The sequence below is a fragment of the Oncorhynchus nerka genome, linkage group LG23 (assembly GCF_034236695.1).
Source record: "Oncorhynchus nerka isolate Pitt River linkage group LG23, Oner_Uvic_2.0, whole genome shotgun sequence".
In the NCBI taxonomy this organism is placed as follows: Eukaryota; Metazoa; Chordata; class Actinopteri; order Salmoniformes; family Salmonidae; genus Oncorhynchus; species Oncorhynchus nerka.
In genome coordinates this window covers 46,270,930-46,297,396 of record NC_088418.1, presented here as the reverse complement: position 1 = coordinate 46,297,396, position 26,467 = coordinate 46,270,930, and the positions used below count along the sequence as shown (strand labels likewise).

The window sequence follows — 26,467 nt, the reverse complement described above, 5'->3', positions numbered from 1 at the left end:
TGGAGGTTGGAGCGTTGGTGCCTGTGTGGGCGTTGTGGTCTCATTCCTCCCATCTCTGCCAGCAGATCCAGTTTGCGGACCAGAAACAAGAGTTCAACAAACGTCCCACCAAAATCGGCCGCCGCTCTCTGTCCCGATCCATCTCCCAGTCCTCCACAGACAGCTACGGCTCAGGTACCGAGAATATACACACACACACACACACACACCTGGCATGCGCACTCACATCTGACACACTCACAAGCCCCCACACCCCCTGTGCCTTACTGGAATCACAGCCCAGGTACAGTATCCAGTCTATTCCCAGACAGGTAGGGAGCAGGACTGTTCTCCGTAACGTATAACTGGATTAAGAGGAGACGATACAGGCCACAGAGAGCTGCTAGTGTTCTCTCTAGTTTCTAACGCTGTGTTCCAGTGAATAATGACTTGCAGACACACACACACACACACACCAATGTCCTTGTGAAGATTTGAGCTCAGTATTTTTTTCCGGGCAGGCAGGCCAGTGTAAGCTGTTAAAAAAATAATAATAATAAGTAAGGTAGGGGGTCCATAAAAGACAGGGGGAGAGAGAAAGTCAAAGGGTGAGAGAAAGCTAGAGGAGAGGCAACGTTCCCACGATACTCGTAGTCATGGTCACCTGGTTGTTCCCAGGGCTCCTGGAGGCCCCTTTTCAAGAGAGAGGGAGAAAAAAAGGAAGAGGGAGGGAGAAAGGGAGAGGAGAGGTGACATTTCCACTGACTCGTTGGGAATGGCTCTGTAGCAGAACCAGGAGGGGCCTGTCAGTCCTGCGTGTCATGAAAAGGGTGTGACCCTTGCTTTACAACCAGAGTTAATCTGGTAGGGAGACATGTTTGTCTCTTCTCAGGAGAGAAGTGTGAAATGCCACGTCCCTGGTGTGACTGTGGCCTCTCATTCTGCCACTTCTGTCACTCTCAGCCTACCTGGCTGTCCCTCGTCTTTTTGAATGTCACGCACAGACACTCACCGGCCGCTTCGACCCAAGTGCCCCCCCCACTCTCACCCCTTTCTCTTTCTCTCTTCCGCTCTCCCTCTCTTTCCTGATCCCCTGTACTGTAATCCTCAACTCTGTGGTTGCTGTAACTATTCCCACAGAAAGAAAGAGTGAACAGAGCGAGAGTCCCGACTGTCCCCACTGACCCTTCTCTCTCTGTCTTTAAAAAAAAAACATTCCTCTCTTTCTCTCTCACGTGCTCTCTGTCCCAGCCTTATTGTCCCAGCCCGGGTGCTTGAACGCACACACACGGTGAGAGAGCTGTAATTCCTGATGCTTCCCATCCGAAACAGTTTGTAAATATATTATGATATTTTGTTTTTGTATTCGTCTTCAGCATTGTTTTTTTGTGTGTTTTTTTTTCCCCCGGTTGTTCGCGCGCACATTTTTTTCTCGAGCCACGCTGGCGTCCGGTAGCTGACGTCTACGGCCCTTCGTTGGTGATTGCTCAACCGTAGGGATTCTTCAATTAAGTGTTTGCGGGTCATTCGACGAGATACGACTCGTTTTCATGCACATTTTTGCACTTGAGAAATACTGCATCTAACCAAAAGTTCATGTCAAATTGCGTGACTAAGATCTCCTCGGCAAAAACCGTCAAAATGAATGACCGATTTCTTGAATCATCTTAGACTAATTCAGACTATTTTGAGGAAGTGTACACTGGCTACGGCGTCTCAAGATGGACAAACGTTACCATTGCCGCTATATTTCTTGTTTTTCAAGACTAGGTCTTTTAAGGGAGCATGCGAGGCACAGATGTTCACTTCACCTAGCCAAGTTCTTTCTGCTAGGATCAAACCGTACCGAGCATGTAGACGGCCATGCTGTGCAGGTGTATTCTGCCCTGGGGCTCAGTCCCCAGATGTAGCTCATAATGTGAGCTGTGCAGTTGTTTTGTACGTCAGAGTAGATTGTGGCCTAGTGTCTGGTCATGTTACGTGTGTTGTTAGTTTAACGTCTATATCCCGAGGACGTGGTGAGTGTGTGGGCGTGCGTGCAGCTCGTGTGCTTCTGTTGACTGTGCGTAGACGTGTTGTCGCGCCCGCACCCTCTCCTCTGACCCCTCTCTTTTAGCTGCGTCGTACACGGACAGCTCTGACGATGACACCTCTCCTCTGACCCCTCTCTCTTTTAGCTGCGTCGTACACGGACAGCTCTGACGACGAGACTTCTCCTCTGACCCCTCTCCTCTGACCCCTCTCTCTTTTAGCTGCGTCGTACACGGACAGCTCTGACGACGAGACTTCTTCTCTGACCCCTCTCCTCTGACCCCTCTCTTTTAGCTGCGTCGTACACGGACAGCTCTGACGACGAGACTTCTCCTCTGACCCCTCCTCTCTGACCCCTCTCCTCTGACCCCTCTCTCTTTTAGCTGCGTCGTACACGGACAGCTCTGACGACAAGACTTCTCCTCTGACCCCTCTCCTCTGACCCCTCCCCTCTGACCCCTCTCTCTTTTAGCTGCGTCGTACACGGACAGCTCTGACGATGAGACTTCTCCTCGGGACAAGCAGCAGAAGAACTCCAAGGGCAACGGAGACTTCTGCATCAAGAACATCAAGCAGGCCGACTTCGGACGCAGGGAGATCGAGATCGCTGAGCAAGGTGGGCTAGGGACGATGTGTGGCAAGGTGGGCTAGGGACGATGTGTGGCAAGGTGGGCTAGGGACGATGTGTGGCAAGGTGGGCTAGGGACGATGTGTGGCAAGGTGGGCTAGGGACGATGTGTGGCAAGGTGGGCTAGGGACGATGTGTGGCAAGGTGGGCTAGGGACGATGTGTGGCAAGGTGGGCTAGGGACGATGTGTGGCAAGGTGGGCTAGGGACGATGTGTGGCAAGGTGGGCTAGGGACGATGTGTGGCAAGGTGGGCTAGGGACGATGTGTGGCAAGGTGGGCTAGGGACGATGTGTGGCAAGGTGGGCTAGGGACGATGTGTGGCAAGGTGGGCTAGGGACGATGTGTGGCAAGGTGGGCTAGGGACGAGGTGTGGCAAGGTGGGCTAGGGACGAGGTGTGGCAAGGTGGGCTAGGGACGAGGTGTGGCAAGGTGGGCTAGGGACGATGTGTGGCAAGGTGGGCTAGGGACGATGTGTGGCAAGGTGGGCTAGGGACGATGTGTGGCAAGGTGGGCTAGGGACGATGTGTGGCAAGGTGGGCTAGGGACGATGTGTGGCAAGGTGGGCTAGGGACGATGTGTGGCAAGGTGGGCTAGGGACGATGTGTGGCAAGGTGGGCTAGGGACGATGTGTGGCAAGGTGGGCTAGGGACGATGTGTGGCAAGGTGGGCTAGGGACGATGTGTCTCAAGGTGGGCTAGGGACGATGTGTGGCAAGGTGGGCTAGGGACGATGTGTGGCAAGGTGGGCTAGGGACGAGGTGTGGCAAGGTGGGCTAGGGACGAGGTGTGGCAAGGTGGGCTAGGGACGAGGTGTGGCAAGGTGGGCTAGGAACGAGATGTGTGCGTGAGAGACTGTGATTTTGTGTTGGATGTGTGTGTGTGCCATGCTGACGGCCCATCTCCTCCAGGGCCGTGTACTCAGTGGCCGTATGTTCCCAGCCTGTGAGATCAACAGCGCGAGGGGGCGAGCTGCATTGCTCTGACTCTGTCTGTACAGCTGACCCCAGACAGCCCTAACGCAGTCTGTACTGCGGGCTACAGCACTTTCATCTTTTATAAGTCGCTATACCCTCCTCACACGTTGTCTCCTCCTCACAGAGATGCCAGCCCTCATGGCCCTGAGGAAAAGAGCCCAGGGAGAGAAGCCTCTGGCTGGAGCCAAAGTAGTGGGCTGCACCCACATCACAGCTCAGACAGCCGTGAGTTACACACACACACACACACACGCGCCACCATCCACCGCTCAGTCCACTTGTGAGTCTGCAGCTTTTGCTCAGAAAAGCACGACTCGCAGGTATACTGAATGTTACTCGTCTTAAACCAGCTGTACACTTTTTTCAGCGGCAGGACTTAGCTTTGAACACGAACGTCTCCGTTGGCTGTGTCCTTAACTGAGCGCGCGGTCTGGTCTGTGTGTGTGTTCAGGTGTTGATGGAGACACTGACTGCCCTGGGGGCTCAGTGCAGGTGGGCTGCCTGTAACATCTACTCCACTCAGAACGAGGTGGCGGCAGCTCTGGCTGAGGGAGGTGAGTGTGAACCCGGGCCGCTTCATTTGAGCGTCTTTCTGTTTCACGACCGCTGGCTCTCTCAGTGCCCATCATATATATCCCTCTCTCTCAGGGTTCTCTGTGTTCGCGTGGAAGGGCGAGTCGGAGGATGACTTCTGGTGGTGCATCGACCGCTGCGTCAACCTGGAGGGCTGGCAGCCCAACATGGTACGTGTCTGTCCCCCCGTCAAACACCGTCTCTCAGTAGCAGACTTTTGTTGCGGTGTGAATGGCGTCGTCGTTTATCCCGATCAGTCAGAAAGACACGCGTTGTGTCCCCCCTGTTCCAGATCCTGGATGACGGCGGAGACCTGACCCACTGGATCTATAAGAAATACCCCAACATGTTCAAGAAGATCAAAGGCATCGTGGAGGAGAGCGTCACTGGAGTACACCGGTGGGTGGATCACTGCTCGCACGCGACTTCATTATACGTTGACTCATTGTCTAGACTGAAGAAGAAAGAAAGTGTTGTTCTTTTGCCCGTAAGCTTCCCCTTCGTCAGGGGTTTTGTTTCGAAGTGGCTGGTCTATCTTCTATGGACATGTCTCCATCTAGTGGCCATACCGGGTAATGTCCGTTTTTTTACTGCTTTTCTAATGATGCTCCCCTCTTGTTGCTGCTCTCTGTGTAGGCTGTACCAGCTGTCCAAGGCGGGGAAGCTGTGTGTCCCGGCCATGAATGTCAACGACTCTGTGACCAAGCAGAAGTTTGACAACCTCTACTGCTGCAGGGAGTCCATCCTGGACGGGTAGGACAACTCCGGCATGCCCGTTCAAAGCAGAGACACGGCGGAAGATTACTTCCTTCTTGTGGGCGACTTAAACGTTTGTCATGCTAAGTGCCGGTGATTTTGTGTTTCTTCGCTCTCCCTCCAGTCTGAAGAGGACCACTGATGTAATGTTTGGGGGAAAGCAGGTGGTGGTGTGTGGATATGGAGAGGTAAGTCTTGTCTTACCTACTGTGAATTAGTGATGGGGGGGGGGGGGGGGGTCTATAGTTGCATATCGCTATATTATTTGTGGACGATATTAAATTGATATGAGTCCCAAGTATCGCTAAAATAATACAATAATGGTTTTGCTACTGTAGGTAGCGTTGGCTGCACCTGCACCAAAACTCTGCTGTTTTTCTCCTTTTTAAATGGAGCCAACGTGTTTTCAGCACTTTTTTTTTATTTCCCTGACTGATCAAAACTAGCTTTCTCACGCTCTCTCGTCTCTCTGCAGCAGACATTTGGTGAGCAATATGTTTGGAACATCAAACCGTACTACGTATAAGAACGGCACCTAAGCACCGCGATAACGCTGTGTCATGACGTGCCTGGAATTTCCCAGCCCTACTGTATATGGTGCACTTCTCATTTTTGAACTCTTATTTTAACAAGTAAGTTGACTGAGAACACGTTCTCATTTACAGCAACCACCTGGGGAAGAGTGACAGGGGAGAGGAGGGGGTGGGATGAATGAGCCAATCGGAAGCTGGGGTTGATTAGGTGGCCGTGATGGTCTGAGGGCCAGATTGAGATTTTTATCCAGGACACCGGGGTTAACACCCCTACTCTTACGATAAATGCCATGGGATGTTTAGTGACCACAGAGAGTCAGGACGCCCGTTTAACGGCTCATCCGGAAGACTGGTCCCTACACAGGGAAATGTCCCCAATGCATCCTACTGGCCTGCCAACTCCACTTCCAGCAGCATCTGGTCTCCCATCCAGCGACCGACCAGGACCAATCCTGCTTAGCTTCAGAGGAAAGCCGGCAGTGGGATGCAGGATGGGATGCAGGATGGGATGCTGCTGGCGATCTGAACTCCTTATTATATCAACATGGACCACCAGAGGAAACTGTTTACCATCCTTGTCTATAGTAGAGCCTCCCTCAGTCCTATACTCATGTGTGTGTTTTATTTGTGTATCCATAGGTGGGGAAGGGCTGCTGTGCTGCTCTCAAGGCCATGGGCTCCATTGTGTACGTCACAGAGATCGACCCCATCTGTGCCTTGCAGGCCTGGTAAGTTCAGCCAATCAGAGCCTGGCACATGAGCTGATCGGCCAATGTCAGCAGGGTGAACGAGGAAGTAACGCGTTTGTTTCCCGTCCCTGTTCAGCATGGATGGCTTCAGACTGGTGAAGCTGAATGAAGTGATCAGACAAGTGGACATTGTCATCACTTGCACAGGTGAACACCTCTCCCTTGTCCCCTCAGTCAGCACTAGATGGCCACGTTGTAAAATCACATTTGTGGTTGAGAACCACTATACCCCCATCCTTTCTAGCATGGGCATAGCAACAACAACCACCTTCTCCCTACTGCTTTAACCGCTTGACTGATTCAGCCTGCACCGTTCTATTCACACACCACACACACACTCTCTCCCCCAGCAGTCTAGAGGGTGACTAGGTAGTAGGGTATTGACCAATGGTCAACAACCGGTCCGTCTCCATCTCCAAGGCATTCCTAGTCACCAAACATTTCTGTAAAAAAAACGATGAGAAATCCTTGCGTTCCTATAAATCATCTCGAGCTGTTGGCGGCAGGTGCACTTGATTCAGCAGACCTAGTGCCGGGAAGGCAAAATTGTTCCCATTTCATGTGTCTGAAAGTAGAACTCTGCCTACCCAGAAGGCCCAGAGAGCAAATCAATAAGCAAGCGGTAAGCCTATAGGTGCAATCAGATGGCTCAGATCACCGTGTCTGCGCAGTTTCCTGGAGCCATAGACTGTAAAAAAGAAAAAAGCCTTTCTAAACTTTTAAACCCATGACTAGAGAGAGACTCAACGAATACAGCAGAGAGCTGTATGTTTTAAGTTGTTATTCAACCCTGTCAACACTTTGCCCATTTTATGGATTCTAAAAGTTTTGAACATTCTCCCTACTTCCACTCACGCTGCAACCAGCACTGCAGCTTTTAATGAATGAGTAGCAAAGTGTTCCGATAAGCTTGCGCTGTTGTTATTAGCGGCGTGTCTTTTTTTAATATCGAGGAATATTTCACTTTCTCTGGTCATAGGAGTAACAACATGAATTGGTGCATGAGGCAGATATAATGCAGCGCGACGTTGAGTTGCGTCCTCAGCTGTCCCCTTTTCTCAGAGGAGGGAAAGAGGAGGGACGGTGAGTTGCGTCCTCCGCTGTCCCCTTTTCTCAGAGGAGGGAAAGAGGAGGGACGGTGAGTTGCGTCCTCAGCTGTCCCCTTTTCTCAGAGGAGGGAAAGAGGAGGGACGGTGAGTTGCGTCCTCAGCTGTCCCCTTTTCTCAGAGGAGGGAAAGAGGAGGGACGGTGAGTTGCGTCCTCAGCTGTCCCCTTTTCTCAGAGGAGGGAAAGAGGAGGGACGGTGAGTTGGGTGAGAGGCAGCCTCACCACTGCTCCCTCCCCCCCCAGACTGACCATCAGATGCAGGCCGTCAGTCCAGTTCTGTTCCTAACAAGTAGTACAACAAATGATCTATTACCAGTGTGGCCATGCACCTACAATTTGTAAATATCATTTCAAAATGGTCTAAATTTTATTTTTTAAAATATGACTTCAAAATGTTTTTGTTTTTTAAAATAATACTGGCTTGCATTTTGACTCAGATGATCAAGTGATCAAGGTTGGTGACCACTTGAGACATTACAGAAGTCACGCACGTGCGCACACACACACACTCAGACTTAGTGATGTGCAATGCAATTTGGACACTAATTCATACAGTAGGTCTATGTGGAGAGTGGATGTGGGGTGCTATTTTGAGTAGATTTTTTTTTTTTTTTTTTTACAATATATTTTTTTAATCTAGTACAGGAGATTTATTCCAAGCATCATTTGTGTAGTGTAGACAGCAACATGATTCCTTTTTTGAAGTGATCTAAACATCATTCAGCATGTATCGACCCAGCAGGAGTTACTGGTAGTGTTCACCTCTCTCCTCTGCCCACTTATGAATTTCTCTGACGTTTCAGTGTACAGTAGTGAACGTGATGAGTGTAAAATTGATGGTATGTTCATGATGTTCCCTCTCCTCCAGGAAATAAGAACGTGGTGGTGAGAGAGTACCTGGACCGTATGAAGAACGGCTGTATCGTCTGTAACATGGGACACTCGAACACCGAGATCGACGTGGTGAGTCAAGTGTGTGCGCGAGCGAGTGTGTGCATATTGGTGTGGGGGTTTGAATGTACGTGGGTGTGTTATTGTGACTGCGACAGCTTAACTGATCGTGTGGGTGGAAGACACTGCTGTCACCAATGCTTGTCACATGATTGTCACTGTGGGGGAAGCTGTGATACAACAACGTCCCTGACCTGACGTTGTCATAGTTACGGGCTGGCTTGCCGTGGCCTATGCCTGTCAGTTAATACTGTTACGGTGACATCCCAGGGTCAGAGTGAAACCATTTTCGTAGAGACTGTTGTCATCAGGGCCTGAAACTAACTTTTTTTAAATTTAAAAATCTACCAGACACTCAGATTTTTTCACCATAATATTTTTTTCAAAACGGATGAGCACGCTTTGTAATGTTTCTAAAACAATACATGTATTACTAGTAAGAAGTGAAATGGTATATTACTCAATGTTATTTCACTTTGAACCAAAATATCTCTGATGAGACAAAAATGTTCAGCTGCCCCTTTTAGGGCGGGAGGTTAGCGTGGCAATGAGGGTACTGCGCCTCTGGAGTCGAGCAGCCGGACTCGTCAGCGACGGTGTGCCTGTGATCTAGAGAATCTGACTAGCAGCCGATGTCTTTGCTAGCAGTTGAAGCAAACTCTCACATTGAAAAACAACCTAGCTTGTGAACAAAACTATGTAAATAGCCAAGAAACACAAGGACAAAGTCTCACTTTATTCTTTCAAGTAAATTAGACCAACTTTGTCTTCCCGACTGGCTCAGCATCATCTGGATTGGGAGAGGGTTTGACCAGCCGGGATTTCCTTGTCCCATCGCGCTCTCGCGACTCCTTGTGGCGGGCCGGGCGCCTGCAAGCTGACCTCGGTCGACCAGCTGGACGGTGTTTCCTCCGACACATTGGTGCGGCTGGCTTTTGGGTTTAGCGAGCAAGTGTCAAGAAGCAGTGCGGCTTGGCAGGGTTGTGTTTTGGAGGATGCACGGCTCTCGACCTTCGCCTCTCCCGAGCCCGTAGGGGAGCTGCAGCAATGAGACAAGACTGTAACTACCAATTTGGATAGCACGAAATTGGGGCAAAAAAAGGGCTAACATTATTATTATTTATTCTTTTTACAATTAGACCACCTTATATACTTGTGTTACACCGGTTCTAAAACGAGTCTTCAGCACCGTGCACACAGCTCCACAGCCAGGCGGTGTTCCTGCACTTGTCGCCAGGTGGGATATTATAGGATTCTTAGTTCTTTGTGTGATTAGCTGCCATCTATGAAACAAAACGACAGAAATACTTTGAAAACAGCCACTGCAACATTTGTTTAGCTATACATGAGCTTATACTAGACTTCGAACTCCAAATGAGCACCCGCCAACGTAGCTGGTGAAATGGACATCTTTACCCACCAATACCAACGTCGACCTGCGGGGGTTCATTTAGGCCCTGGTTGTCATAGTGAAACTGCTCTCGTGGTAACTGTTTCCTGTCTGTTTTGTTGTCCTCTCCTCCAGGCGAGCCTGCGGACCCCGGAGCTGACCTGGGAGAGGGTGAGGTCACAGGTGGACCACGTCATCTGGCCCGACGGCAAGCGGATAGTGTTGCTGGCTGAGGTGATCTATCATCACCCTCGTCACCTTAGTACGAGGCTCTCCTTGATGACTGCCTCAAATCACTGCTCAGTCACACGTGTCAATGATCGGATATATAAATCCTCTCAACTTCCAAATAACTGGGCTTAATTGATCCATAGTCTCTGTCTCTCTCTCGCTCTCTGTCTCTCTCGCTCTCTGTCTCTCTCGCTCTCTGTCTCTCTCGCTCTCTGTCTCTCTCGCTCTCTGTCTCTCTCGCTCTCTGTCTCTCTCGCTCTCTGTCTCTCTCGCTCTCTGTCTCTCTCGCTCTCTCTGGCTCTCTCGCGCTCTCTCTCTGTCTCTCTGGCTCTCTCTGTCTGTCTCGCTCGCTCGCTCTCTCTGTCTCGCTCGCTCGCTCTCTCTGTCTCTCTCGCTCTGTCTCTCTCGCTCGCTGTCTCTCTCTCTCTGTCTCTCTCGCTCGCTGTCTCTCTCGCTCGCTGTCTCTCTCGCTCGCTGTCTCTCTCGCTCGCTGTCTCGCTCGCTCTCTCTCTCGCTCGCTGTCTCTCTCTCTCTCTCTGTCTCTCTCGCTCGCTCTCTCGGTCTCTCTCGCTCGCTCTCTCTGTCTCTCTCGCTCGCTCTCTCTGTCTCTCTCGCTCGCTCTCTCTGTCTCTCTCGCTCGCTCTCTCTGTCTCTCTCGCTCGCTCTCTCTGTCTCGCTCGCTCTCTGTCTCTCTCGCTCGCTCTCTCTCTCTCTCTGTCTCTCTCGCTCGCTCTCTCTGTCTCGCTCGCTCGCTCTCTCTGTCTCTCGCTCGCTCTCTCTGTCTCTCTCGCTCGCTCTCTCTCTCTCTGTCTCGCTCGCTCGCTCTCTCTGTCTCTCTCGCTCGCTCGCTCTCTCTGTCTCTCTCGCTCGCTCTCGCTCTGCTCTCTCTGTCTCGCTCTCTCTGCTCGCTCTCTCTCGTCTCTCTCTCTCTCTCTCTCTCTCTCTCTCTCGCTCTCTCTGTCTCTCGCTCGCTCGCTCTGTCTCTCTCGCTCGCTCTGTCGCTCTCTGTCTCTCACTCTCTGTCTCGCTCTGTCTCGCTCTGCCTCGCTCTGTCTCGCTCTGTCTCTGTCTCTCTCGGTCTCTCTCTCTCTCTCGCTCTTTCTCTGTCTGTCTCTCGCTCTCTCTCTCGCTCGCTCTCTCTCTCTCACTCTCTGTCTCTCTCTCACTCTCTGTCTCTCTCTCACTCTCTGTCTCTCGCTCTCTCTCTGTCTCGCTCTGTCTCGGTCTCTCTCTCGCTCTTTCTCTGTCTGTCTCTGTCTCTCTCTGTCTCTCTCTCGCTCGCTCGCTCTCTCACTCTCTCTCTCCCTCTCTGTCTCGCACTCTCTCTCTCACTCTCTCTCTCTCTCTGTGTCTCGGTCTCTCTCTCTGTCTCTCTGTGTGTGTGTGTGTGTACAGCACTCCCTCTCTCATAGCAAACTAAGGCACTCTGTGGGTCTGTGCAGCAGTCTCTGCCTCTGTCTCTTGTGTGTGTGTGTGTGTACAGCACTCCCTCTCTCATAGCAAACTAAGGCACTCTGTGGGTCTGTGCAGCAGTCTCTGTCTCTCTCTCTCTCTCTGTGGGTCTGTACCGCAGTCTCTGACAGAATGAAGCCACTGAGAGCGAGCCAGGCAGAAAGACAGGCTGGCCAGGTGCTTCAGTGTGTCTGTCTGTTTGATCTCCTCCAGGCTTTAATCAGAGAATAGAATCCTCCGCTGCTGTTTGTTTGCCCTTGTCACTCGTCCCTCTTTTTGACTCTATTCTCTCTATCCTCGCTCCTGGACACTCTCACTTCTCCTCTGCTGTCTCGATCCGAGAGGCTTTTTTTCCAAGAGAAGTGTCTGTTTTGTTAGTTTGGTTCTGCAGAGCTCATCTGCTATCTGTGTTCTGTTCTGCTGACGCGCTCCACTCTCGACAGAACAGGGAAGTGTGGTCTGTCTCAGTTCCACCAGGCAGTGTGTGCACACTGCGTAAAGTAACAGTACGCCCCGTTATACTGTTACTGCTACTCGCAGCAAACGGGGAGTCGAAAACGGAAGCAGCACCACCAAAGCTTCATTTCTGCGTACTGACACGTTGCAGCTCTCTGGGAAACGAGAACATTGTTGCAGGCTTTCGCTGTGACTACTGAGTGTGTGATGGCGGTAGTAAATGCGGATCACTTCCTCCTCCTTTGTGAACGCTGCCTCGTTAGCAGTCTGCGCTCAGGAACACTACCTGTCCCATTTTCTCTCTCTGTTCACATGTCTGTGTGCACCACATCTGTCTGGGATAACAGGCAACTTCTGTTATTCTGACCTTGGACTTTTTCTGATATTTGATGTCAAACCCACACACACACACACACACAGTATCTTATCATTGACACGGAGGTGTAGAATCCCTGATTCTGTGTGCTGTTAACTGGTTGTTAACCCAATGTGTCTCTATCTGTCCTCAGGGTCGTCTGCTGAACCTGAGCTGCTCTACGGTCCCCACCTTCGTCCTGTCCATCACCGCCACCACTCAGGTACCGTGCGTGCCCGTGTGCGCTTGGGATTTGTGAGTGGGGTGGATCAGCGTCGGGGGTGTGTGTGTGTGTGTGCGCGCCACTTCGTACAGTAATCATAGAGATTAGGGTATCGCCCATTGCTCTGCCACTGGCGCCAGGCCCGCGTCCGTCATGAGAGCGACGATTGACGATCCGGGTCTTGTCTCATACCTCAGGCCCTGGCTCTGATAGAGCTGTACAACGCCCCGGAGGGACGCTACAAACAGGATGTCTACCTGCTGCCCAAGAAGATGGGTAAGAGACCGCGCTCTATGTCCACACACACACACCCCTTCATCCCTCCTCTGTCCTCGGTCTCTCTCTCGCACACACACACACACACACACACACACACACACACACACACACACGCTCCCTAATCCTTATTCGCTCAGGCCTCAGCCGGTAGCGACCTGACAGCACCCGTCCGCCTGTCTGAACCTCTGACAAAAGCCTTTTAGGAGAAAACGTTGAGTTGAAAGGGGGATCAGCCAGAATGCACAACAAAGACTCAACTCAGCAAAGAGGAGCACGAGATATCCAGGATGGGGATAAAGATGGTAGGAACTCCTCCCCTGCAGCCATGTCTTGGATTGGGTTATAGATGTTCCATGTCATGATACCAAACAAACACTGGGTGTTTGTGTATCAGGGTGTGTATGTGGTGTTTAGTCATTTGTCCTATTCGTTTACAGCCATGGCGCGGACTAGGAAAATATGTAAATCATGGTAGAATGCCTTCTATTTGGAGAGAAGGGGTGTGTGTCTGGGTGTGCTTCATTCACAGTAGAGTACATCTCATTGAGAGCCTGAGTGTGCATGCGTTGGTGTGTGTGACTGCAGCTGACAGCCTAGCCGGGTCTCTGCCCCCCTAGCGTCTAGAGTAAAAACTAGGCTCAATATAGGTCAGCCTGTCAGAGCCTGCTGCTAAGCTCACTGCACCATCACTGAGAGACGGAGGGAGGGAGAGACCGAGACGGAGCCCCAATGTGCTCATCACAAACAAATGCATTAGTAAATAGCCAACAGCCCTGTGTCCCTGCTAGCTAGAGTAACTTAGCGCTCTCACTCGTTCTCTTTGTCTCTATCTTTCTCTGGCTCTTTTTCTCTCTCTCGACCCCCCCCCTTCTGTATTACTCCAGATGAATATGTGGCCAGTCTTCACCTGCCTACGTTCGATGCCCACCTCACAGAGCTGAGTGACGAGCAGGCCAAGTACCTGGGCTTGAACAAGAACGGGCCCTTCAAGCCAAACTACTACAGGTAAACATTAACGCCTGAATGCTTAGATTGCCTGCTAACATTGTATGTCACATACACTGACTATGCCAAACATTATGAACACCTTGCTAATATTGAGTTGCAGCAAGGTGTTCGAAAGCGTTCCACAGGGATGCTGGCCCATGCTGACTCGATGCTTCCCACAGTTGTGTCAAGTTGGCTGGAAGTCCTTTGGGTGGTGGACCATTCTTGATACACACAGGAAACTGTTGAGCGTGAAAAACCCGTTCAAAGGCACTTAAATCTTTTGTCTTGCCCATTCACCCTCTGAATGGCAGACATGCACAATCCATGTCTCAATTGTCTCAAGGCTTAAAAATCCTTCATCTACACTGGTTGTGGATTTAACAAGAGATTAACCAAGATTCACCTGGTCAGTCTATGTCATGGAAAGAGCAGGTGTTCTGTCTACATGTTTCATGGCCTTATATTACTCCGGTGTGATGCTATAAATACAGTGTATCAGAGTTATAATTAGAAGTCAATTAATCAATCAAATGTATTTATAAAGCCCTTTATAAAAGTGCTTATACAGAAACCCAGCCTAAAACCCCAAACATCAAGCAATGTAGAAGCACTGTGAGACTGCTATGCTGCTAGAGAGATTGTTCCATTCTTCCCATGTTACATAACAGTAACAACATGATTTGACCTTTTTTTTTTCTCCCCAAGGTATTAAACCAACTCTGAAATGAAGAAAATACCAAGGCTCCATAAATCGTACAGAACCCAGAAGAAAGGCGAGAGGAGGAGCTCTGTGCTTATTGGTCAGAGTGGAGGGCGTGGCTTTACCTGCGCTTTGGCAGTGTTTATTTATTTACGCTAGAATAGTGTAACTAACCTTTTTTGAGCTGCTCCTGCCATTTTGCGCTCCTTAGCTAGCGTCTCCTGGAGATTCCACCATTTGGTTTTCTCTTAGCTACTTGTGTGTCAGTCAGTCGTACGTAAAAACTCCCTTGCGAGATCTTTTTATTGTTCGTTTAAAAGCTAAAGATGGAGAAACTATTGATGAAGAAAAACAAAAAAAACTGAAATGTACAACAACAAAAAATCTGAACGATGACCTCTGAAGATTTAGTGATGGACATGTGGTTCATGTCCTGTTGTCTGTCTTTTCCTACTCTTGATTTGTGTTTTGTCTTCAATGATAAATTGAAAGGGATTAGATGAAGAGGTGGGGGGTGGGGGTGGGGGGGGGGGGGGTCATTGGGTCCAATCATATCCTGTCTTTCATTTGATTCAGATTTTTTCGTTGTCTTGTTTTTAGGTATGTTTTAATGCGTTGATTGTCCTTCTCCCTCAATCAAACTGGACCGAGACAGGCGTGGGGCCGGGTTCTTTCCCTGTGATAGGTGGGAGAGGGGGAGGTCTCAACCAATCACTCAAACACAGGGAATCCATCTCAGCTGCCTGTCCAACAGTCACTCAATAATAAACGTTGTTCCTCAGCTCCCACACTGCTCTCACGATGATGCTAGTGTTGAAGTTATATGAAAAGTATTCCGCCAACCAGAGTTTATGACATCCACGATGTCCGGAGCTAGATTCTCCTTTCAAAGCATTATACTGAATTATAAACTGGGTCATTCGAGCCCTGAATGCTGATTGGCTGAAAGCCGTGGTATATTAGACCTTATACCACCACGACAAAACATCTATTTTTACTGTTCTAATTACGTTGGTAGCCAGTTTATAATAGCAATAAGGCACCTCGGGGGTTTGTGCTGTATGACAAATAAACCACGGCGTTGTACATGAGAACAGCCCTTAGCAATGATATATTGGCCATATACCACAAACCCCCTCGTGCTTTATTGCTTAATTAGAGGTATGGGAGATCATTACAAGGGGATATATTTAGATATTTATGTAGAAATGTCGATTTTTCTATCTTTCCTCCACCCATCTATCTTACCTTTTTGAAATTAAACATCTGTCTCATTATAAAGATAAGCAATTAAATGTTATATGATAAATGTGATACATGTTCTGGATGATTTCTTTGAATGCTGTGACAGACTATTTCAGTGAGATGCAGAATGTACAGCCAGGCTGGTACTTGTTTCTTTGGCCGAGTCCTCAATAAGTAAGCAAATCTGTATAGTACTTACAGCTCCAAAACCCAATTGGTACACATAGCCGTTGTCAGGGGTTAGTTGTGTTTAACTGCAGTGAGGCTATAGCTTGATGGCTGGATCATTACATAATGCTTGTAGTTAGTTGGGGACCTACATTTCACATGTTCTAAAAAATAAAAAATGTCACCTCTTCAGGCTTCAGTTTACCTCGTTGTTCTAATTTCTTATCTTTTTATGACAAAAGGGTAATAGTCACCTTTTTATAAATGTACAAGATTTGGTGTCATCGTTAGTTTGCTGAGGTTTTCTGTTGAGGGCCAAACTCCTCTGGTACGATTATTAGTCCGACTTCATTTACTCAACATTTTAGATCAACTTTTCGATTCCCAGCTGTTAAAGTTTTCCCCTGAACCAAAAGCCCATAGTAGAAGCCAGCGGGGAGGATCCAGCTTTTCTTTTCTTTTTTTATATACATGGCATAGAATGAACTAAATCCATGAGAATATACGCCCATATGCTCCCAATCCTACATTCTAAACTATCACTGTGTTCATGTCATACTTGTGAGCTACCATTTGTGCATTTATGCCCCCCCAGCCTCCATAATAACTATCCAAGTCAGAGACCCTGTCTGTGTGACCATCCATACTACTCATATGTCTGTTTGTCTGACTTTTAGAACATTACATGTGTGTGTGTGTGGGGGGGGGGGGGGGGGGTCATTTGTTGTTAGGACATGGTTGCTTCGATGCAGTTGTCTCAGGATCATAGCCTGTGCGTTTCCCGGGGGTGAAAGAGCATTAGTCGGTCCAATAGCTGCATCACATGGGCAGGGTTAACGCCAGCATCTTGTATGGTTAACTCAAAAGTATAGGAATTACAGCATATCAACTCTTGTATTTATTGTTGTAAATCCTCAGTCAGTACAAATGGAAAATTCTTCTCAAATTTTTAAGTTGTCGAAACGATGTTTAAACATTGCAAGTGATAATGATAGATGAGCAATAATACATCTGTAATCTTAAAGAATAAAAATGTAAAATATTGTATCAACCTTTGTCGTCTATGTGCTGTATTTGTATTCATTTTCATGTATTTCCTTGAATATACCTACATTTAGATTGCCACCAATGCCTATTAGGCATCTATGGCTGCGTTTACACAGGCAGCTCAATTCTGATCTTTTACCACTAAATGCTTTTAACCGATCAGGTCTTTTCCCAATTATTGGACAAAAGATCAGTATCGGGCTGCCTGTGTAAACTGATTTCCCATGACCTTGAGTTCAAAGAATGATGGACATCAAACAAGCCATGTGTCCTATAAGACTTATTTATGACTGCAGTTAAATTGTGAAAGAACATGCTTGTAACATTAACACGGGTTATTCAGTGACTCAACAAACGATATATTCTGTGTCCATTTTAATTATGTTCTCAGAACTCTTATAAATTTGGATACTTATTCAGTCATGGGGTTATAATTGGGCTCTGCGCTCAGATTAAATTGATTACTGTGTTGCCAGATGACACAGTGATGGGGGGGGGTGACACTGGGTGTGTCTCGAGCAGTCGAAAGCAGCTGTTGTTGCCACTCAGTCAAGAGTTGTCGTGAGTGACCTAATCAGAGTGCACCCACTCTGCTACAGACACTCTGAGGCACACACACAATCAGATGTTGACTGCCTATTATCCCGTTCATGCTACACACACACACACATCAATTTCATTCAGTTCATGTGAAAGAGTTGTCACACAATGGCAAAAACGCAAGTTAAAGAATTCATTATTAAACTGTTGTTTTGGTCCCTAACAGCCACCAATATTAACCATATGAAATCAAATGTATTTGTCACATGCGCCGAATACAAAAAAAAGGTGTGGACTTTACAGTGAAATGCTTACGTGTGAGTTATTTCCCAACAACGCAGATTAAAAAAATAAAAAATAGTAACACCATTAAGGTGGATTTAACAGAATGACATGAACACAGGTGTTTCACACCATAATCATGTTTGTTTTGACCAGCTTTCCTCATTCATAAATCCCTGCACACAGTATAAACACCCTCGCACCCAACCAGCCACCATGCGTCAAGTTCACGTCCGTGAAAGAGATATGACCTTTGCGCTTTCATTAAACTGTACACTCCAATCAGATCATGTTAAGTGCTTTTCTCAGCCAGGGGTTGTTACGGGGGGCTGAGAGGGGAGCCAGGCGATCTACACCAAGCAGCCTCCTGCTACAGTCACTAATCAATAATTCACTCCGTTCACTGTGGCGGTGGTGGGATGAGAGTGACTGTTGAGTGGTCTCGGTCTCGTCTATCGATCCCTACATTACCAACACTCAATGTGACAGCTTGCCTCAAGGGATGGATGTTTTGGGAGAATATTAAATTCCCTCTAGAGCAGTGTTCTTCAATCATGAAGCCCTGACAGGGTGTGCAGGCTTTTGTTCTGGCCCAGCAGTAACATACCTGATTTGACGAAATAGTCATCAAGCTCTTGATTAGTGTAAGCTGCTTTGTTACTCTCTCGGTATGACATCATTTTATTGACTCCTAAGTTTCTTGTCTCGTCTCAGGTCTTGGATTGATTGAAATACCCGCTCTGACTAAAGTGTGGAGGAAATGACGATGTGACAGATAACATATGCACAATCCAGTCATTCTGACAGATCAAGATGGATCACACAGCTGTGTGAACACGGTGTGGTTACATTCAAGCAATAGATGCAAGTGAATTGCCTATCGGTAGTTTGTTATAAGAGCACATGTTTCATGCAATCCACAGAAACGGACAATGTTTCTAATGCAGGTGCCATTATGGAATGCTCAGCATCAGCACCAATTCATTGACCGCATTAGATCACTCGCATCATCTACCCCACTGATTCACTCGTGGGCAAGACCAACCCGCCAGTCAACCATTTACAGTAGAAGTTAACCCCGCCCTCTCTGGCGTCCAGTCAACCAATCACACGGACGGGGACGGATTTTCTGAACTTGGAATACTGAAATCTGTTACAATTTGACAGGCTTGAGAGCCTTACCGGAATGCACGAGCTGCAGAGAAAGTGAACGAACCGACACAGAAAGATGCAGGCGGACGAAATGGAGGTACCTATCATTAATAACATTAACAATAACTGCAACAAGCAAAGGCCTCTGCCGAATGGGAGAGATGTGTTCAAGAATCTGCTGAAGGATTGGGAGGTAAAGCCAGTTTGTAGCTACTCGTTGAGCCGGTATAGAGGGGTCGGTGTCCGTGTGGTGTGTTGTTGCCGGGGAGCTTTAAATGCCCTTTTGCCACAGAGCCGCTTTTGAAAGCTTGCAGCCCGGGTTGTTATTTTGGTGACAGCGCAAGTGGATGCTATAAATACCGTAAGCTTATGGTTAATTCTGAACGTGGGTAATGCAGGTAGCTAATGTGACTGTCAATGTCCAGGCCGATTTGTGGTCGGGTCTTGTCTTGCACCCGCCGCCTGTGAATTTGTGCATCGTAGACCGGTGTCAGATTGGCAAATATACAGTAGGTTTATATACACCGTATTGATGTTAATTCGGTGTGTCCCATATGCTCGGGCAGCAGCCTATCTATAGATATGTCCGCGTGTGACTCAATATTATTTTTGAATTGCATTTTTTGTCAGTGCAGGAAGAGTGGATTTGAAATGGATAGAATAAGGCATAGGCTATTAGCTAGTTTCCTAATTATTACATATTAAGATGTAATTACTAACTGGATATTTATCAAATACAAAAACACACTAATAGGTTTTCAAAATGCTTCTGTAATTATATTGTACCTAAATGGCCTGTAGTTGCATTCAAGTAAACACGCTTGACATTATGTTCCATACTACTATGATACAGCATATTGTTTTCTAATAACTAATTAATTCAGCCGTTAAAAGCGAAAAACAAATCAATAGCATTTTGGATTCATGTCTTGGCAGTGCAACCCAGATCCAGACTAGCCCTGCTAGTGGGTGAACTGCGGTGGTAGGTAGCCTACATCTTCATTTTTTATGTCACCTTTATTTAACTAGACAAGTCAGTTAAGAACAAATTCTTATTTACGAAGACGGCCTACCCCGGCCAACACCTGGTGTAGTCAATATCTAAGACTAGATTCAGTGCGCAAGCCACACAATGTACGCCTAAATCATCATTGCCGATATGAGATATGATCAAACCACTTAATTATCTTTCATTGTCCAGGCTGTTCCTCATGTGATCTGTGTTCACGTTTATTATTGCATTGGCCCATTGGCTTGGCTGGCTGGCTTTGGTCATAGGTTATTTTTAACAAATGCTCATGTGAGAGGAGGGTTGATGGGGGCTGGTGGGTATTTTGACGTGATGCCCAGTGTTTGCGCACACTGACGGCGGAGCGCAGGGTTCACTGTGCCAGTGTGGAAGGAAGGGCAGTGTTCATAGCAAGCTGGTTGGGGGTGGAGAGAATTGTTGATGCCCATGGGTAGCTGAGTGAGAGACACCAAATTCCCCACTCTCCTTCAGACAAACATGAAAGAGCTCTATTGAGAGCAATAACAATAAAAACATTTCGTTTTTTCCGGTGGGGGGGACTAAGTTGGGGGGGGGGGGGGGGCACAAAGCCAATCAGACACTAGGATTGAGGCCTGTGTTTTATTATACTCCCAATCAAACAATAATGAGCTGAAATATTAATGGGGTTGAGGGTTTAGCTTGGTCTCTGAGAAACATCACAATCTGCACTCAAGGCAATGTGAGTGTCACGGTCAGTACAGTCAGCAACAGTGACATCGGTGTCAGTGGTTAGACTGGCATGACATGGTTTTAACTAGAGTGAAATATGATACCGATTTATTTTTTTCGTTCTCTAGTGGTGATGATACTGTGCCGGGCTGGAACGAAAGCCTTCACCCTGTATATCCCCGGGGCCAGTGGTTTAGTGTGTAATTAACCTAAAGTTTGAACACCTAACTAGAGTACATTTTCGATGTAGCACCTCAAACCGTGACTGGTCCATTTTTTCTCTGAAGACCAAAATATCTTCCCTAGTGATTTCCCCCCAAAGCTTACCTCCATTGTCGCCCTGTCACACTGTGAGACTATCGGCCCCTGAACCCCAGGCTCATCCTCTGGGAATGTGTCATTCTCCCCGTCAGAGGGTACGCCGTCATCTTCTCTCCTTAGCCTGCTGTGACTCCTGCTCTCTCAGCCGTCTGAGATGCACAGTGTGTGTGTGGGTCATTCTGAGTCCAGCCCAGTTTCTGAATGACTTATTTGGACACACGTTCCACTGACTCAGAATGCCTTCGCTCTCAGACTGTGTCTGAAAATCACCTCGTACGACACAACAAGTCTGCATCTGGAGTGGGATCTGTGCCAACTGTATTTGGAGTGAACAAATCATTAGGCCAAACGATTCTTACGTTTTCAATCGCTCCTATTGGATCTCAACCTAATCTGACAGACTGTTTCTGGCTCTGAGGCTTTGGGTTCTTCAGGTTCCAGTGAATTACAGATGTTAGCTTATCCCTGGCTATTGCTGCCCTTCTGTGGTAGGATGCATGGAAGAAACAACTACAGACAGTCCTCACACTTCAGCAAAGGCTCAGGCTCTGACACGTGCCATTTAAGGACCGTGATTAGCTGTCATTTTCTTTGTCACTAAATTGCTGCTGAGACACTCTCGCAAGGCTGACTAACGGCCGGTCTCAACCTATTTCAAAGTCTAGTCTGTCTCTGTCCAAGTGCTACAATCTTTTGTATTGGCTGGCAGTATGAGAATGTTGTTGTTCTGTGGTGCTTTGATAACTGGTGAGATCATGCATACTGTATCAGTCTGTCTCGACCTGGGAAAATAATGCTTTAAGTGGCTATGACGGCAAACAGAGGCGGGCCCTGTCTCTGTCCTTATTCCCACCGTGTGTGTGTGTGTGTGTGTGTACTATGGTGTCCTGCAGTAAAGTGCCCAGAGGGCATGGGGTGAGGCTGATGTCAGAGCGGCATCAAAGATCCTTAACTGGATACGTCCGTTAATCCATTCTGAAATGCAGGGCATGTTGACTCCTGCACACCTCTCATTCAGTTTTTCCACTCTGATTGTTCCCTGTATTTGCATAGCCATGCAATAATTATAAAGGAATTCAGGGGTGTCTGTGTCTGTGTCTGTGTCTGTGTCTGTGCCTGTCTGTGTGTGTGTGTGTGTGTGTGTCATGTGCCTTCATTTCCCTTTGCAATTCTGCCAAGACTTCAATGTTGTTTTCTGTTTTCAGAGCTCCATGGAGTCCCCTAACCTGGAGTTTGAGTATGGGGACACAGACAGCCTGACTGCTGAACTCTCAGGTAAGGTCTTTAAACCCTATCCCGGCGGTCACCAACCCTAGACCTGGGCAGGCTTTTGTTCCAACCACAAAGCACATTATTCAAGCACCTTATTGAACAGTTGCTGGAACAAAATCATGCAAGGTAACCCCTGTAGCTTTGGTGATCACTGTTGTACAGTGCTGCGCTGTCAGCAGCTACATGGGATTGAGTCAATGCAAGGTCATATTTTTCCCTTGTTGAATGCAGCTGCATTGGTTAGGTCGCTAGTCCCGCTGAGACATTAGCTTACACAAACACACACTACCGTTGCTCTCTTGTGACTGTTCGATCAGGCTGGAGTGACAGTTGACATTTAACTACTGTATACTCGCTGAAGAAGGATTAGTCAGTGATGTCATGAATCTAACAAAAACACAACAGAAAGGATAACTGGGAGCCAAATAGATTCTTTATGAAAGGTACTTAGTGAAAGAGTTGGCTTATAATATATGCAATTTAGCAGATACTTTTATCCCAATCGACTTAGTCACATTGCTTCCATGAATTTGACAAATGTGTGGCCCCAGGAATCAAACCCACAATCCTGGCGTTGTAAATCCCATGCTTTACCAACTGAGCCATACAGGGCTTCCACTACAGTATACCCCGTGATGTCTTTCATGGCATTACCTCTGTTGAATCCTTCAGTACAGTACTGTATGTCATCCTGTCTGTCTGATGGTTCCCCTGTCTCTCCTGTTTGTCCACAGAGATATACAGGGCTTCCACTACAGTATACCCCGTGATGTCTTTCATGGCATTACCTCTGTTGAATCCTTCAGTACAGTACTGTATGTCATCCTGTCTGTCTGATGGTTCCCCTGTCTCTCCTGTTTGTCCACAGAGATATACAGGGCTTCCACTACAGTATACCCCGTGATGTCTTTCATGGCATTACCTCTGTTGAATCCTTCAGTACAGTACTGTATGTCATCCTGTCTGTCTGATGGTTCCCCTGTCTCTCCTGTTTGTCCACAGAGATATACAGGGCTTCCACTACAGTATACCCCGTGATGTCTTTCATGGCATTACCTCTGTTGAATCCTTCAGTACAGTACTGTATGTCATCCTGTCTGTCTGATGGTTCCCCTGTCTCTCCTGTTTTCCCACAGAGATATACAGTTACACGGAGGAGCCCGAGTTCGCCCTCAACAGGGACTACTTTGAGGAGGACTTCAGGAGCCATGGTACTGTTACCTTCTTGTCTGTCAGTGGCGGATTTGTCTTTCCAGCTAACTGTGTGTGTGTGTGTGTGTGTGTGTGTGTGTGTGTGTCCTTGCGCATACGCACGCATGTTTTCTTTTCTAAAGCAGCGAGTGTGCCAAAAGGCTTTCTGACTCACCTTGAACACGCTATTTGTTTGCATACCCTCTAATGTGTTTTCCTGTTAATCTAGCATTTACGGAGAGAGAGAGTATGTAGAAGTGGATTCTCGCCCTGGTAATCATCTGGAGAGAGAGAGTCTGATAGAGAGGGGGGGTGAAAGAGAGAGGACGGAGGGAAAGGGAGAGAGGGTCGAGGGAGCTGATTAATTGACTGCTCCCAGGTGTAACATTTCCCTTTTTCTGTAAGTGGTTCAGATGGAGAGAAGGAGGGAGAGTATACAAGTGAACTGTCAGCAGTGTGTGTGTGTGTGTGTCTGATTGCTTGCTCTAACCTGACACTTTCAGCTGGAGGTGTTGGGAGAAGGTCACACATACAGTTGAAGTCAGAAGTTTACATACACTTAGGTTGGAGTCATTAAAATCATTTTTCAACCACTCCACAAATTTCTAGTTAACAAACTATAGTTTTGGCAAGTCAGTTAGGACAGGATACCTACTGTGTGCATGACACAAGTAATTTTTCACACAATTGTTTACAGAAAGATTTGTTTCACTTATAATTCACTGTATCACAATTCCAGTGGGGCAGAAGTTTACATACACTAAGTTGACTGTGCCTTTAAACAGCTTGGAAAATTCCAGAAAAAGCTTTAGAAGCTTCTGATAGGCTAATTGACATAATTTGTGTCAATTGGAGGTGTACCTGTGGATGTATTTCAAGGCCTACCTTCAAACTCAGTGCCTCCTTGCTTGACATCATGGAAAAATCAAAAGAAAACAGCCAAGACCTAAATTGTGGATCTCCACAAGTCTGGTTCATCCTTGGGAGCAATTTCCAAACACCTGAAGGTACCACGTTCATCGGTACAAACAATAGTACGCAAGTATAAACACCATGGGACCACGCAGCCATCATACTGCTCAGGAAGAAGATGTGTTCTGTCTCCTAGAGATGAACAGACTTTGGTGCAAAAAGTGCAAATCAATCCCAGAACAACAGCAAAGGACCTTGTGAAGATGCTGGGGGAAACAAGTACAAAAGTATCTATATCCACAGTAAAACAAGTCCCATATCGACATAACCGTGAAAGGCTGCCCAGCAAGGAAGAAGCCACTGCTCCAAAACCGCCATAAAAAAGACAGACTATGGTTTGCAACTGCACATGGGGACAAAGATCATACTTTGGTCTGATGAAACAAAAATAGAACTGTTTGGCCATAATCGTTATGTTTGGAGAAAAAGGGGGAGGCTTGCAAGCCGTAGAACACCATCTCAACCATGAAGTACGGGGGTGGCAGCATCATATTGTGGGGGTGCTTTGCTGCAGGAGGGACTGGTGCACTTCACAAAATAGATGACATCATGAGGGGGGAAACTATGTGGATATATTGAAGCAACATCTCAAGACATCAGTCAAGAAGTTAAAAGCTTGGTCGCAAATGGGTTTTCCAAATGGACAATGACCCCAAGTATACTTCCAAAGTTGTGTCAAAATGGCTTAAGGACAACAAAGTCAAGGTATTAGAGTGGCCATCACAAAGCCCTGACCTCAATCCTATAGACAATTTGTGGGCAGAACTGAAAAAGCGTGTGCGAGCAAGGAGGCCTACAAACCTGACTCCATTACACTAGCTCTGTCAGGAGGAATGGGCCAAAATTCACCCAACTTATTGTGGGAAGCTTGTGGAAGGCCACCTGAAACGTTTTACCCAAGTTAAACAATATAAAGGCAATGCTACCAAATACTAATTGAGTGTATGTAAACTTCTGACCCACTTTTACACCTGCTTTGTTTGCTGTTTGGGGTTTTAGGCTGGGTTTCTGTACAGCACTTTGAGATATCAGCTGATGTACGAAGGGCTATATAAATACATTTGATTTGATTTGATTTGACTGGGAATGTGATGAAAGAAATAAAAGCTGAAAGAAATAATTCTCCCTACTATTATTCTGACATTTCACATTCTTAAAATAAAGTGGTGGTCCTAACTGACCTACAGGGAATTGTTAAATGTCAGGAATTGTGAAAACTGAGCTTAAATGTAATTGGCTAAGGTGTATGTAAACCTCCGACTTCAACTGTACATACATACATACATACAGGAACACGCACATCTTGCCAAACTCTGCTCTGCAGCCGTTGCCTCTCTTAGCGCCAGGACAAACAGAGCTGCCTTAGCTGTGGTTTTGCCGCGAATTGATAACAGCCATACCTACCGTGACCAACTGTTCCATATCATGAGCACTGTTATTAAACAGCTGGTCGATTTACGTTTTATCTCCTAATGTGAATCCTTTTGGCCGGATGAATTGTACTGTGTCCATTTTGCTGGTCTAATCTCCACATTCATTCTACCCCTCTCACATTCTTTCAAACTCTGCCCAGTTCGTTGCTGTCCTGTAAATGCGGTTGTATTCTTACTCAGCTTACCGAGTTAAAGGAAGGTTCGTAATGAGGAACAATACATGTGTAGCGCCAGGCATTCAATTCCACAGAGCTTTATTGTCCCCAAAGGGCAATTTTGTTGCAGCTGCAGCATATTACATAAATTAAGAGAGCTAGGCTACGTCTTGTTCTTCCCACTCTGTTTCCATAAAGCCAATAGGAATGAATAGCTGGATCCGTGGAAAGCTTGGCTGGCTGGCTGTGCGGCGGAGAGAGATAGGAGATGTGCTGTCTCTCTGTATCTGGGTTTTAAACTATGTCAAACGGTGACGGGGCCCCTCATCAATGTTTTAACACATCTGCCAGACTGCCACTCTCCATCACTGCTAAATCTGTTATGCACCCATGTCCTCTGCGTCGCTACTCTCCACGCACTTTTATCATAATGACCATTATCAGAGCACTTCTCAGAGCCGCGCATTAAAAGTTACATGGGATGAACTTCACACAGGGGAAGTTTTGTCAGAGAGTGAGTGCTTTCAGCAAGTATTCACACCCATTGACTTTTAACACATTTTGTTGTGTTACAGCCCAAATTAAGATTTTGTGTCACGGGCCTACACACAA

The 26,467-nt window shown here is 47.3% G+C and overlaps 2 protein-coding genes across 10 annotated transcripts in view; both read left to right on the top strand.

Annotated features, from left to right (window-relative positions):
• LOC115106934 (putative adenosylhomocysteinase 3) overlaps nt 1-16,817 on the top strand; it is a 46,616-nt gene extending 29,799 nt beyond the window's left edge. For 3 of the 7 annotated variants that reach the window (XM_065008159.1, XM_065008163.1, XM_065008161.1), the window contains exons 2-17: nt 66-174; nt 2,483-2,626; nt 3,737-3,837; nt 4,064-4,166; nt 4,261-4,355; nt 4,478-4,584; nt 4,822-4,938; nt 5,066-5,129; nt 6,114-6,202; nt 6,300-6,370; nt 8,199-8,293; nt 9,807-9,905; nt 12,320-12,388; nt 12,586-12,664; nt 13,552-13,672; nt 14,363-16,817. In XM_065008159.1, the coding sequence (XP_064864231.1) occupies nt 66-174; nt 2,483-2,626; nt 3,737-3,837; nt 4,064-4,166; nt 4,261-4,355; nt 4,478-4,584; nt 4,822-4,938; nt 5,066-5,129; nt 6,114-6,202; nt 6,300-6,370; nt 8,199-8,293; nt 9,807-9,905; nt 12,320-12,388; nt 12,586-12,664; nt 13,552-13,672; nt 14,363-14,369 (1,470 nt within the window). In that variant the 3' untranslated portion in view covers nt 14,370-16,817. Of the gene's footprint in view, nt 1-62; nt 175-2,482; nt 2,627-3,736; nt 3,838-4,063; nt 4,167-4,260; nt 4,356-4,477; nt 4,585-4,821; nt 4,939-5,065; nt 5,130-6,113; nt 6,203-6,299; nt 6,371-8,198; nt 8,294-9,806; nt 9,906-12,319; nt 12,389-12,585; nt 12,665-13,551; nt 13,677-14,362 lie in introns of those variants that run through there. The other 4 variants (XM_029630156.2, XM_065008162.1, XM_029630157.1 and 1 more) reach the window with 3 other exon arrangements.
• A 1,962-nt stretch (nt 16,818-18,779) lies between these two features.
• Nucleotides 18,780-26,467, top strand: part of LOC115106929 (striatin-interacting protein 1 homolog) — a 39,317-nt gene continuing 31,629 nt past the window's right edge. For 2 of the 3 annotated variants that reach the window (XM_029630148.2, XM_029630147.2), the window contains exons 1-3: nt 18,780-18,888; nt 22,038-22,107; nt 23,241-23,315. In XM_029630148.2, coding sequence (XP_029486008.1) covers nt 18,868-18,888; nt 22,038-22,107; nt 23,241-23,315 — 166 coding nt within the window. In that variant the 5' untranslated portion in view covers nt 18,780-18,867. Of the gene's footprint in view, nt 18,985-22,037; nt 22,108-23,240; nt 23,316-26,467 lie in introns of all 3 variants that reach the window. The other variant, XM_065008155.1, reaches the window with a different exon arrangement.